This window comes from Eulemur rufifrons, chromosome 29 (genome assembly GCF_041146395.1).
Source record: "Eulemur rufifrons isolate Redbay chromosome 29, OSU_ERuf_1, whole genome shotgun sequence".
NCBI lineage: Eukaryota > Metazoa > Chordata > Mammalia > Primates > Lemuridae > Eulemur > Eulemur rufifrons.
Genome location: NC_091011.1, coordinates 23189178 through 23202189, shown reverse-complemented (window position 1 = coordinate 23202189; position 13012 = coordinate 23189178). Strand labels below are relative to the sequence as shown.

The following is a 13012-nucleotide window of genomic DNA, read 5'->3' as shown; positions in this document are numbered from 1 at the left end:
CATTTAAAAATATTTGATCATTCTAATACTTTTGGGGGATCTAATTTTGTTTTCATTCTGCTGAGCCTTATTCATGGTGGCTTGTTTCCTTATGGGTTTTTAAATTTTGAGTTGAGCACTTAACTATTTGGTAACCTTAACCTGTGAAAATCCTAGAAGGCCTGTGTGGAAGGTCTGCTCCTCCAGAGAATAATTGCTCCTTTTGGGCGTCCAAGGGCTCTATCAATTTGACAACTTTCATTTCTCATACCATGTAGATAGTGTTTTGTTTGTTTTCTCAGATTACCTGTTCTACCACATTGCTGTAAATGTGGAATCAGCGTACAATAGTAGGTTTTTGGAAGTGAGTAAAATACTTCAGAAAAATTAGCAAGGAAAAAATTCCAACAATAAGGAAAGGGGGCAAAGGAACATGAGCCAGTAGTGACTATGAAGAATGGTCAGAGAAGTAGGTGGAAAACTAAGAGTAATTTATGGGTTCTTCTGTGTTCCCAGTACAAATCTTGCTCTTTCCTACTTTCTGTCAATGCTTTTCTTGCCTCTTTCTCAACTCCTGCCCCCCTGCAATTGAAAAAAAGCATAGTTATTTATTAACTCTTCTGTATGTTCTTCTGGATAATAAATGCTGAGGGCAGAGGCCTTCAGTTATTCGTAGTAGCCTCTCACATTATAAACATTTGAACTGCATCATTCTTACACAGATACTTTTTAAAAGGCATGCTTAAAAACACATTCCTAACATTTCTTGACTTCTGAAATCAGTCCTGAATATAAATTCTCTTTGTTGGCTAGGGAGATCTTGTACGAAAATTGAAAGAAGATAAAGCACCCCAAGTAGATGTAGACAAAGCAGTAGCTGAGCTCAAAGCCCGGAAGAGAGTTCTGGAAGCAAAGGTGAGTCTTGGGATGCTAACGTAAGTTAGCATAAGGAACATAAGTACGTATAGGATTGTTCATCTTTATTTAATCATTTTGGGTGGGAGGGACCTAGAAAAGTTTCAGAATAAGCATCATTTGGGTTATCTGTTTATCCAGAATGCCTTTTCCTCCTCCTGCCCTAATTGGCAGGCTCCTCATCATTTCAAAGTATAACTTAAAATGTCACCTTTTCTACAAAGCCTTCCTAACCCCTGGCTCCAACCCCCTCAAATCCTGGACTCAGTGGGCTACATGAATTTCCCTGGAAGGCATTGTGCTCTTCTTTATGAATTCTCCTGGAAGTAATGGTTTTGTTGTTTTATATATTTTTTTTTTCTTTTAGGGAAAAGGTCTATCCATCTGATACCTGTTTCCAAATCTTTCAAACAATAAACTCCCCATCTCCAAACTTAAATAGTTTGCAGTTTTAAAATCACCATTTTGCTATAGTGATCCATTAAATACTCAGAGATTGCTTATATTGCTTATCAGTATCTACATCTAAGTAAGCTTAGTCTTGATATCTTGGAAATGATCATATGCTTTCCTAAATAAGTAAAATCACCTTTTTTGTTACGCGAAGGGGAAGAAATAGCTAAGGCTTCTATTTTTTTAACTTATCGAAATCTTGTCTATTTGACAAATTTTATATTGAATTTTGCTAAGGAATAAATTAAATTCAGGTATAGAGTTCAAATTCCCACCCACTCCTCCAATTACACACTTTTTATTTTATTCCTTACAGGAGCTGGCATTGCAGCCCAAAGATGACATTGTAGACAGAGCAAAAATGGAAGACACCCTGAAGAGGAGGTTTTTCTATGATCAAGCTTTTGCTATTTACGGAGGTAAGGGAATAATGATAGAAAGAACAATTGTGTTGTTAGTGGCTCCAATACTGTTCTTAAATGAAGTTGGCTTGCCAGTTGGTATCTAATTGTATCAGGTCACATAAAGCAGATGGTAGATATTTTGCTTTTATTTGTTTAGAGTTGTCATTTGGTGTAATACCTGTTGTTTTTTCTCTCCACCTTATTTATTTTTTTTTAAATTTCAAAGTATTGTGGGGGTACAAATGTTTTTGGTTACGTGGATGGCTTTTGTAATGCTTGAGTGAGGGTTAAAAGTGTGCCCTTCGCCCAGATAATGTTCACTGTACCTGTTGGGTAGGTTTTTGCCCATTCTCTCCTTCCCCCTTATTTATTCTTGAAGACTGCTTTTTTCCATTAGGATGTAGGGAATTGTTGGGGGCCCAAGTATTAAGCATTTGATTTGTCCATGTACTTACATACTTTTTAAAATACAGGGAAACTTAGGAGTAATAGAGGGCCCTGGTAGTCCTGGCTAACTGTATTGTGCTCCTCCACATAAGGGCAGTCATAAAACAGAGTCCTTAGATGATTATTCATAGGTATGTAGATAAATCACGTGTTTCTGAATGCTATATGAAGATATATTGGCAAACATAATTCATTGATTAAATGTACAACTATTATATATTTTTCACAGTCAACAGATTATTACATTAGACTTTGCCAATGAAACTTGATTCAAATTTGGCTAAGCAGATCTCTAAATGTTTAACTTCTTAAAGTTTAAATAGAGGCTCAAATACCCAAGAATAAATTAGAGAGTTGGGTGCTAAAATTTTAGACCATTATTATCAGCTGCCGTGACAAATTATTTTCTGATTTCTATGGCAGAAAACTATACTCTGCTTTTTCATTCTGTTACATATGGGGGGGAGGCTTCTTTTGTTTTAAATTTTGGGCTAATTCTACTTGAAATTATAAATATGGAAATAGTAAGTGGAGTAAGAGTTTGTTTACTTCTGTGAGCTAGCTGGAAGTAAGGCTCTCTGGTATTGAGGGATTTGCGTCATTGACTTTAATGCATTTTGGGGGAGTACGTGAGGTCTTAGAGGTATCAGTTTCTTGCCTCTCCTTGCCTTCATTTGTTTAGAGTAACAAGGTAAAATGCACGTTTTCCTTTCGTATTTTACAGGTGTTAGTGGTCTGTATGACTTTGGGCCAGTTGGATGTGCTTTGAAGAACAATATTGTTCAGACCTGGAGGCAGCACTTTATCCAAGAGGAACAGATCTTGGAGATTGATTGCACCATGCTCACGCCTGAGCCAGTTTTGAAGTAAGATCCTACTCTGAGAGGGGAAATTCTTTATTACACGTATTTAAATAACTTTCTGATTACAAAAAACTATCAATGTTCATGTAGAAAATCTGAAAAGTATAGACAAAGAAATATATACTTACTGCTCACAGATAGCCATGTTGAAATTGTTGTGTATTCTCTTAGTCTTTTTTTTCTGTATGTCCCTATATATTTCAGTGTTAGCATACTGCCTATTTTCATGTAATAAAGGTGAGCATTTACTCATGTCATTAAATTTTCATTTCAAGCATTTTTAATGACAGCATAGTATTCTGTTTTATGGATGTGCCAGTTTATTTAGTTGGTGCCATATTGTAGGCATTTAAGGCATTTCTGATTTTCAACTGCACTAAACATCTTGATAGATGGATTTCGTGTATATCCCTGATTATTTTCTTAGTATGCTTTTCTTAATAATGAAGTAAAATCAGAGGTTCTGAGCAAAGGTATGTGTATGTATTTTCAATGAAATACTTTACTATTTGTAAAGAATACATACATTTCAGTGCAGAAACTTAGATTATTCCTACCAACGTTGTTGAAAGTAGGGCAGAATTTCTGGAATATAAAACTGTGAAAGAGGAAATCACCATTTTATATATTATTGCTATTCATTTAACGTTGCCTGATAAAGTGCTAATTTTTACTATTGACATCCTTTAGGTTGTCTTAATTTCAGCCAATTAGGACAAGAGGAATTCCTGATGAAGGATAAGATCAGGACTACCTATTCTTTTAGCTATTTGTTCCACCAGTAGGCACTGTGTAGAGGTAATACCAGTGTCCATAAAGGTTTCAGTGGCAGAAAACTCTTTCCTTAAGGTTTAGTGTCTATATTGAGCTATCACAAATTCTTAGCTAGTCAAATTCCTGATGATTTTGGCCTTTGCTTAGATCACTAAGAAAAATGGTGTAGGCATGGATTAATTGATTCTGAAAAGCAGCACAGACTTTATGACAACTTGTGAAAAAGTATAACCTTAGTTAATGTCTTTTTTCCTATGGGAAGGAAGAACATAGGAGAGGGTAAGAATAGATTCAAGGAACAATTGTCTCTGGTATACATTGCTATCTATCATGGATACCTTACTATAGATATGGGGCCTTCTGTCTTTGAGATACACAGATATAAACTGTGGATAAACATATTGAAGTGGGATTGTTTTATAAGGTAATATCTACATATTTGAGAATGACAGATTGGTTTGGCATTTGTTAACTTAGGACCTCTGGCCATGTAGACAAATTTGCTGACTTCATGGTGAAAGACGTAAAAAATGGAGAGTGTTTTCGTGCAGACCATCTATTGAAAGGTATGGTTCTTGATTTCCTTCCAGTAGAATTAATCAAAACAAAGTGTTTAGATTAAATGTATTTCTCAGAATTTTTCTATTAAAAATATTGAGGCATAACATACAAAGAGTAAATTACACAGATCTTAAGTATACAGATCAAGTCCTTTATTTTTTTTAAAAATGTTATATATAGATAATTAGTTATATACAGATGATTTTTCTAATTAACAAAAGAATCAAGATAATATCATGACTGTCCTATAAAATCAACCATGGGATTCATATAAATTAAGCACATTATCCTGGAATTATCTTTTTAACTGTCCAATATGAAATTCAAAAGTGCATTGTCAGGGTGTGGTAGCTCATGCCTGTAATCTGAGCACTTTGGAAGGCTGAAGTGGGAGGATTGCTTGAGCCTAGGAGTTCAAGACCAGCCTGGGTAACATGGCAAGACCCCATCTCTACCAAAAAAAAAAATTAGCCAGATGTGGTGGAATGCGCCTGTAGTCCCAGCTACTGGGGAGGCTGAGGTGGGGGAATCATTTGAGCCCCAGAATTGGAGGTTGCAGTGAGCTCGGATCATACCACTGCAGTCTGAGAGACAGACGGAGATCCTGTCTTTAAAAAAAAAAAAAAAAAGTCAATTAAAAAAATAAATGAAAAGCCACAAGAATCAGGCAAAAGATATGTTAAAAAAAGTACGCGGTCCTCCTTTTTCCCATTGATTGAAATTGACCCATATCAATACTGTTTTTTGTAGCTCATTTACAGAAATTGATGTCTGATAAGAAGTGTTCTGCTGAGAAGAAATCAGAGATGGAAAGTGTCTTAGCCCAGGTGAGTACTTTAGAGATGTTATCAGAGAAGCCTAGGTAGTTGTCCTTTCAGCATTTGATAACTATTGAATTCCATATTATGCCAACCCTCCTCACAATGGTAAAGAAGCAGAGTTTACCTTATGTCCCTGATAGCAACTCATTTTGCATTTTTATTTTTTTCTTTTGTCTTTTGTGGCTAACCCTTTATTTCAACCAAAACTAACAAGTCAGTGTAAATAGACATTAAAATTGTCTCTCCTTGGAAACCACTTTTCTGAATTTCATAGCTAAAGCCAAAGGAAAACTGCTGATGAGTAGTGTCTGTGTTGGTGTGAAGATTTTGGGGCAGATAACTTTGTGAGCCCTGTGCCATTGGCCACTTGATCTGCCTCTGGTTGGACTGTCCCTGACTACCTGCTATTGTTCTTAAAACCTGATGAGCAGGTCCCTGCTTTTCTGCCCTTGATTTTCCCAGTTTGCCTGTAGATGTAAGTTTTATAATTTGTGTTTAAGTTGACAAATTTTAGGGAAAGCGAAAGAGACCGTAGAGATTAATTTATTCTGACCTTTTACCAAGTGCAGGAATACTTTCTATATTAGAAGTAATTCATCCCTTTTGGGGTCACAGACCATTTTAAGAATATAATCAAAACTGCACATCTCTCCAAGAAGATGCGCATGTCCATGTATACATATTGCTGGTTTCTCACCTCATCTATCAGCTGTTTTGTGTAGGCAAAGTACATTTCTCCAACACCATGTTTAGTCATGAGGTCCACTAAGGTTCATCTCTTTAATTTTATTTACCTTCTTGGATGAAAAACAAACAAAAGACCAGTAATGTGTTTATGCTTATTTTTTTTACATCAAGATATATCTATATATAGATATCTATATATATATCTTTATAAATAGCTGAGGCTGAATATGAATATAAGCTTTCTTAACTTTCTGCTTTTTTCTCATGGGAATTGCTGGATACTTTTCCACTGTTGCCCTAAGTTTTTTTTTAACATGCTAATTTTTCTCTGTGGTATGTAGCTTTCCAACATCAGTTGAGATATTTTCTCCTTCATTTAAATTTAAATGTTTCTTAATCTGGCTGCTGAATCATCTGCTAATTTATTTTGATCCTTGCGAAGTATTTAATTCCTTGCTGGAAGCTCATTGTTTTTGTATTGTTACTCATGGTTTAGAAAATATTTTTGTATTTTGACACTGTTATAGCCATACATTCATCTCATTTTCTTTTCCAAAGGCATGACCTTTATTAGAAAGACGAAATGAAAAAATGCCTCTACTTATCCCTAAATTCTTTTGTTTTCCATTCAGAATTTCAGATTTACTAAGTTTTTGTGTGTATATTTCTTTGCGTGTCCTTGATGTTAAAGTTTAATTCATTTCCAAGTAAACTGTCAGAATTGGGAAGTAAGTAGTTGATAAGTCATAATTTATATTTGGAGCGCTGGCCTTCTGTTTCATTTCAGAACCATGTTTTAGGAGAGCAATCTGTGTTTTGATTTGCCATATCAGATATATATACAGCTGTCAGTATAATCCTCAATGAAAGTAAGGGACCCATGGGAAATAGTGTAGTACTCAGAAATGGCCCTGGTGGATTGACTGGCCAAAGCCCATCTGTTGCTTGAGGACATAATAGCGGTTTCTGCACCTGTTAGTGCCTGACTCCTTTTCAGCTGTATGAAGCATGATAATTTCTTTAAAAGATACTGATTTACCCTCTGTGCTAGGAAGAGCTTTACTTCTATTATGTAGATTTAATAGCTCAGAATTAATTCTCTAGTTTCTCTTTTCTATCCATTTTTGCTGACCCATATCTAGATGTACCACTTTTTAAAATCATTTTATAAACTTCTTACGAAAAATTCAAAACATATAAAGGTAGAAAATAAAACATAATGAACACTTGTGTACCCATCACCCTGCTTAAGTATTATCAGTCATTTCAAACTTTTTTGAATCTATTTCCCACTCATTTCCCTGACTTCTTCCCCTGAATTTTTTTGATGCAGATCACAAACCTTATTCTATTACATCTGTAAACATTTTATTATATATTTCTAGAAGATAAAAATCCTTCAAAATATGGAGCTCAGTGCTTACCTTGGGAAATATTGATAATTTATAAATATATCGTCAAATATTTAGCCAGTGTTCACATTATCCTGGCTGTCTTAAATGTTTCTAGTTTTTTTTATTGAGTTGGGATCCAGATAAAGTCCATACTTTGTGATTGGTTGATAGTGTTTCTTAAATCTCTTTCAATCTATCTGGTCTTCGTTCATCCCTTTTTTCCTTACATTCTTACTACATTCTTGTTTTTTTAAGAAGCTGAGACATTTGTTCCTTAATGTTTTCTACTGTTTGGATTTGGCTAATTGCATTATTGTAGAGATATTAAACGTGTTCATCTGTTTCTGTATTAGATTGAGAGGCTTGACCAGATATTTTTGACAAGATACTTAGTAAGTGGTGTAATGTTCTTTCAGGAGTACCTGGTTAGCTCTTCTGTGAGCTGCAGCCATTGATGTCAGTTGTGTAGATCCCTTACTTGTTTAGGTGCTTCAAATGGTGATTTTGTCATTATGTTATTTCTTTTTTGTTTATTAGCTAAAATATTTCTATATGGAAAAAATTTCTCTTATCAACTCTTTGACTTCTCTGAGAAACTGTTTGTAAGTGCTCGACCCGCTCTCCCACTCCCTATCCTTTTAAATCTGTTTTCAATTCGTTACTTTCCTAGCAACCTTCAGAAATGCATGAGTTCCTGCCTACCTCTTCCTCCTTTCTACTGTTAAGAACTTATAGATTAAAATATTTAATCTTCAGTCAGTTGTAGTTATTGTCTTATTGATGGTTAAATTATTCAATCTTTGGCTACCAGGAATTGTCTGCTAAGTCCTTTTGACACAGCCCTAGTGGTCTTTGATAACTCCGTTACTTTTTAGGATGACAAGATATTGCAGCCTCATCTTGTACATTTCCTATCCTAGATCTAGAATCCTACATTTCTCCCAGGGACACTAGTAGTGAGGATGTTATTGGTCATTAGTTCTAGACCTTCTCAGTGGACTGAGCTAGGAAATTGGTATTTTTTTTAAAGATAAAATAATCATGAATTAATATTGATACTTAAGGTTAGGTTTATGGGATTTTTACTTTATTAATCTTAAATCTCTGTCTCCTTTATCTGCACCAGAAATACCAGTTCTCAGCAACACCAACGTAATTATTGATATGCCTTATCTCCCACTGTATACATTAGCAGTCTCAGAATAACCATACCAATATTACCATCGACAATATGAATATTGAAAATAGTTAAAAAAAATTTTTTTTGTTCTTTTTTTTTTCCTTAGGCATACATCAGCAATAGTAGTCTTGCAGTCTAATAACTGTGTTTAACGTCACTTGGAGTCATTATCTCTGGGTAGTTAGGTCACGAGCTAGATGCTGTTAGTCCATGTATTTTGGTTGCAATATTTAGAGTTTCAATTTTTTGAATTTGTTTTATAATTATGTCAAAACGTTTTTGTAACTCCAAAGTCAAATCTAAAGAACAAGGTATATTCTAGTAGATCTAGTGTCTCTTCCCTCCATCTTATTCCCTTCCTATCTCATAGGTAAGCAGTTTTTAGCTTAAAACAACTTCCTTTTTTAAAAAGAACAATATAAACAAAGACATACAGATATCTGTATACCTCTCTTTCTAGGTAAATGGGAGCATTCCATACACGCTTTTCTCTGTCAGTTTTTTCAAGTAACAAATATCCCAGAGATTGCTCCATAGTAGTAGATAGAGATATACCTCCTTTCAGTTTATAACTAAATAAGTCTATGTTGTGTGGATGTAGTTTACATAACCAGTTCTCCACCAATGGACATTTGAGTTATTTCCCTTTTTTACCATTACAAATAGGGCTGCACTGAATAACCTTGTGTTTGTATCTTTTCATATTTTTGCTATTGTATCTTTGGAATAGATTCCTAGAAATGGGATTACTGGGCCAAAAGGTAAATGCAAGCCGGGTATGGTAGCTCATGCCTGTAATCCTCGCACTCTGGGAGGCTGAGATGGAAGGATTGATTGAGGTCAGGAGTTCAAGACTAGCCAGAGCAAGATCGAGACCCTGTCTGTACAAAAAAAAATAGAAAAATTAACTGGGCAAGGTGACATGTGCCTGTGGTCTCAGCTACTTGGAAGGCTGAGGCAGGAGGATCGCTTGAGCCCAGGAGTTTGAGATTGCAGTAAGCTATAATGATGCCACTGCACTCTAGCCCAGGCAACAGAGGGAGACTCTGTCTTAAAAAAAAAAAAAAAAAAAGTAAATGTAATTTTGTTAGACATTGCCAAATTCCCCTCCATAGGGGTTTTGATTCCTATCTCTATTGTCAGAATCTTTTTCTTATTTATTTATTTTTTCATTATATCTTTTATTGAAAAGCATTATATATTGAATTACCTGGGAAATAGAGATGTTCCCTAGGCTTTTTGACTTTTTTCTCAAGTAGGTAGACCAGCTTATGTTGATGGTATTCATATCTTGAAGATCACTGGAACAGTTTCCTCACTGATCCAGCCTCCTGGGCAATGGTATAAAGCATGGTATTTTGTGAATTCCCTCTAGAAAGTCTGTAGAAATAGAGCCTAGAAGGTTTAATATTTTAAAGTGCTCATTCAAATCTGGAACATGTGGTTAGTGTGAGTGAGTTGTCTTTTTGTGGATGGAGATGCCACTAAATTTATGAGGGGAGCAAATATAAATTATAGTAGTCATCCCTTATTGAGTAGGTACTATGGAACAATCTCTGGGATATTTGTTACATGAAAAAACTGGTGGAGAATAGTGTGTATGGAATGCTACCATTTACCTAGAAAGGGCGGCATACAAATATCTGTATGTCTTTGTTTATACTGTTCTTTTTAAAAAAGGAAGTTGTTTACCTATGAGATAGGAAGGGAATAAGATGGAGGGAAGAGACACTAGATCTACTTTATTGAGTAGGTACTATGCTCCAGGTCTTATGCTAAGTACTTTATGTATTTTGTATAATCTTCCTAGTAGCCCTTTAAGTGAGGTAGATTCTTTTCTCCCTGTGTTACAGATAAGCGAGCCTCAAAGAGGTAAGAACTTAATCTTTAGTCACACAGCCCATAATTGGTGGAGTTGGGGGAAGGTCTTTCTGACCTAGGTCTTTCTGACTTCAGAAATATTGCTTACTATTAGACGGTTTGTCATAGTCATTTAAAATTCTTGAATTAGAAGTCATTTTACAGAATTTGGCATTGATCATCAAATGTATAGGATGTGCAATACGTTGGAAAATGCAGAGAGGAATAAAACACAGCTTCTACCTTCAAGGAGCATAATATCTTGTGGAAAAGAAAAGTTATATGCACATATAATTATTAAACAAGAAAATGCACCTGACTCTTAAATTTATTTGTTCAGAGTAATAAAATTCAACTTTGAAAACTTCTTTATATAATTTCAGTTTCTTGCCTACCAATAACTATTATAATTGAAAACAAGGTATTTTGTTTTATCTTTCATTGTAAAATGGTGAATGTGTGAGTTCTAGGTCAGTCCCAGAAAGGTATTTCTCTGGTAGTAAATGGAAAGTGTGTAAACTGGTTATGGTTCTACTGTGGATATCCTGAAGGTTGGGTTAGTTCTGATGTTCTTGAGTTTTGTTTGAGTTGTAACGTTGGATAATGGGGTTATATATAATACTTTACCCTATGCCTTGTCCTCTCTCAGTCTTTTATACTAATTATTTTCATGATATATCCTTTAGCTTGATAACTATGGACAACAAGAACTTGGGGATCTTTTTGTGAACTATAATGTAAAGTCTCCCGTTACTGGAAATGAGCTGTCCCCTCCAGTGCCTTTTAACTTAATGTTCAAGACGTTCATTGGGCCTGGAGGAAACATGCCTGGGTATGTATCATTTATTATTTATCTATTTATGTAATGAAGTTGTTAAAATTGCTTGTAACAAAAAGTAAACATCAATGCTATGAAGGAAAAATTTTGAAAAGTGATAGAAAGTCTAGATGAACATATTAAGGAGAAATAAATGACAGAAATATTCTTAAATTTTATTTTATTTCTTCTAATTCTTTCTGAATATAATCACCTTTATAAGTGTATATCATTTTTTTTTGCCATAAAATGAATATAAAAGTCTGTGATCATTATATCTTCTAGTTCTAGCTGCATAGGGCAGAAGGGACCATTAAAGAATGAGTTTGAAAGGAAACTATACTTTTTGCTAAAGGATAGTTATTAGAAACCATTTAGTCTAGCACAGTACTGTCTGATAGAACTTCCTTCAGTGATGGAAATGTTCTGTATTCTCTGCTGTCCAATATGGTTAGCCACCAGCCACAGGTGGCTATTGAATGCTCAGAATGGGGCTAGTGCTTCTGAGGAACTCTGAATTTTAAAATGTATTTCATTTTAATTAATATAAATTTGAATAGATACGTGACTAGTGGCCTACCATCTTGGCCAGCATAGGTGTAGCCTGCTGATTTGAAATATGTGGTTTTCACAGATAAAGAAAACTTGGACAGTTGACAGTATGATCCAGAATTGGAATCTCTATCTCCAGATTCCTTGTCCACTGTTAACGGATTAGTCAGTATTCTATTTTATAACTTTAGATATTTTTCTTTTTCTTTTTTTTTTTTTTTTTTTTGAGACAGAGTCTCGCTTTGTTGCCCGGGGTAGAGTAAGTGCCGTGGCGTCAGCCTAGCTCACAGCAACCTCAAACTCCTGGGCTCAAGCGATCCTACCGCCTCAGCCTCCCGAGTAGCTGGGACTACAGGCATGTGCCACCATGCCCGGCTCATTTTTTCTATATATATTTTAGTTGGCCAGATAATTTCTTTCTATTTTTAGTAGAGACGGGGTCTCACTCTTGCTCAGGCTGGTCTTGAACTCCTGACCTAGAGCGATCCACCCGCCTCGGCCTCCCAGAGTGCTAGGATTACAGGCGTGAGCCACCGCGCCCGGCCTAGATATTTTTCTTATGGTCTCATTTTACAGTAAGAGAGTAGGTTTTTGGTAGATGAAGCTAGATAGATCATGTTTCCTGGAGTAGAAACTAAAGAATAATAAAAATTTTGACAAAATGTGTCACAACTAATTATTTTAATAAGACACTAGGTTCATTTGGAATATTTTGTGGGAAGGGGCCAATGATAAGCCTTTCATTTTGGCAATACATGCAGAGAGTCAAATTCAAAAGGAAAGGAAACTATATGTATAAAAAGTATATGAATTAAAAGTAGGAATACACTACGTGCATTGGCTCACACTTGTAATCCCAACACTTTGAGAGGCCGAGCCAGGAAGATTGCTTGAGGTTAGGAGTTTGAGACCAGCCTGAGCAAGAGTGAGACCCCATCTCTACAAAAAATAAAAAGATTAGCTGGGCATGGTGGAGCACGCCTATAATCCCAGCAACTCAGGAGGCTGAGGTAGGAGGATTGCTTGAGACCAGGAGTTTGAGGTTACAGTGAGCTATCATGACACCACTGCACTCTAGCCCGGGCTATAGAGCAAGACTTCATCTCACAAACAAAAAAAAGTAGGAATAACCTACTCATCCAATACTTGGAGGGTGGTTAAACAAATTATGGTAAAATGGATTAGTTCAGTCTAATAATCTGCCGCTGTTAAATATGAGAAATTTTTACAATTACTTAGAAAATGGAAAAGTATATAATAAGTGAAAGAAATAATATGTAATTTTATACATGCTATTTATAAAAA

At 35.4% G+C, this 13012-nt stretch overlaps 1 protein-coding gene across 1 annotated transcript in view; it reads left to right on the top strand.

Annotated features, from left to right (window-relative positions):
* The window catches only part of GARS1 (glycyl-tRNA synthetase 1), a 45278-nt gene that overhangs the window by 10714 nt on the left and 21552 nt on the right, over positions 1–13012 (top strand). The window contains exons 2-7 of the mRNA XM_069462718.1: positions 793–894; positions 1664–1766; positions 2923–3064; positions 4313–4401; positions 5147–5223; positions 11025–11170. Of these exons, the coding sequence (XP_069318819.1) occupies positions 793–894; positions 1664–1766; positions 2923–3064; positions 4313–4401; positions 5147–5223; positions 11025–11170 (659 nt within the window). The remainder of the gene's footprint in view (positions 1–792; positions 895–1663; positions 1767–2922; positions 3065–4312; positions 4402–5146; positions 5224–11024; positions 11171–13012) is intronic.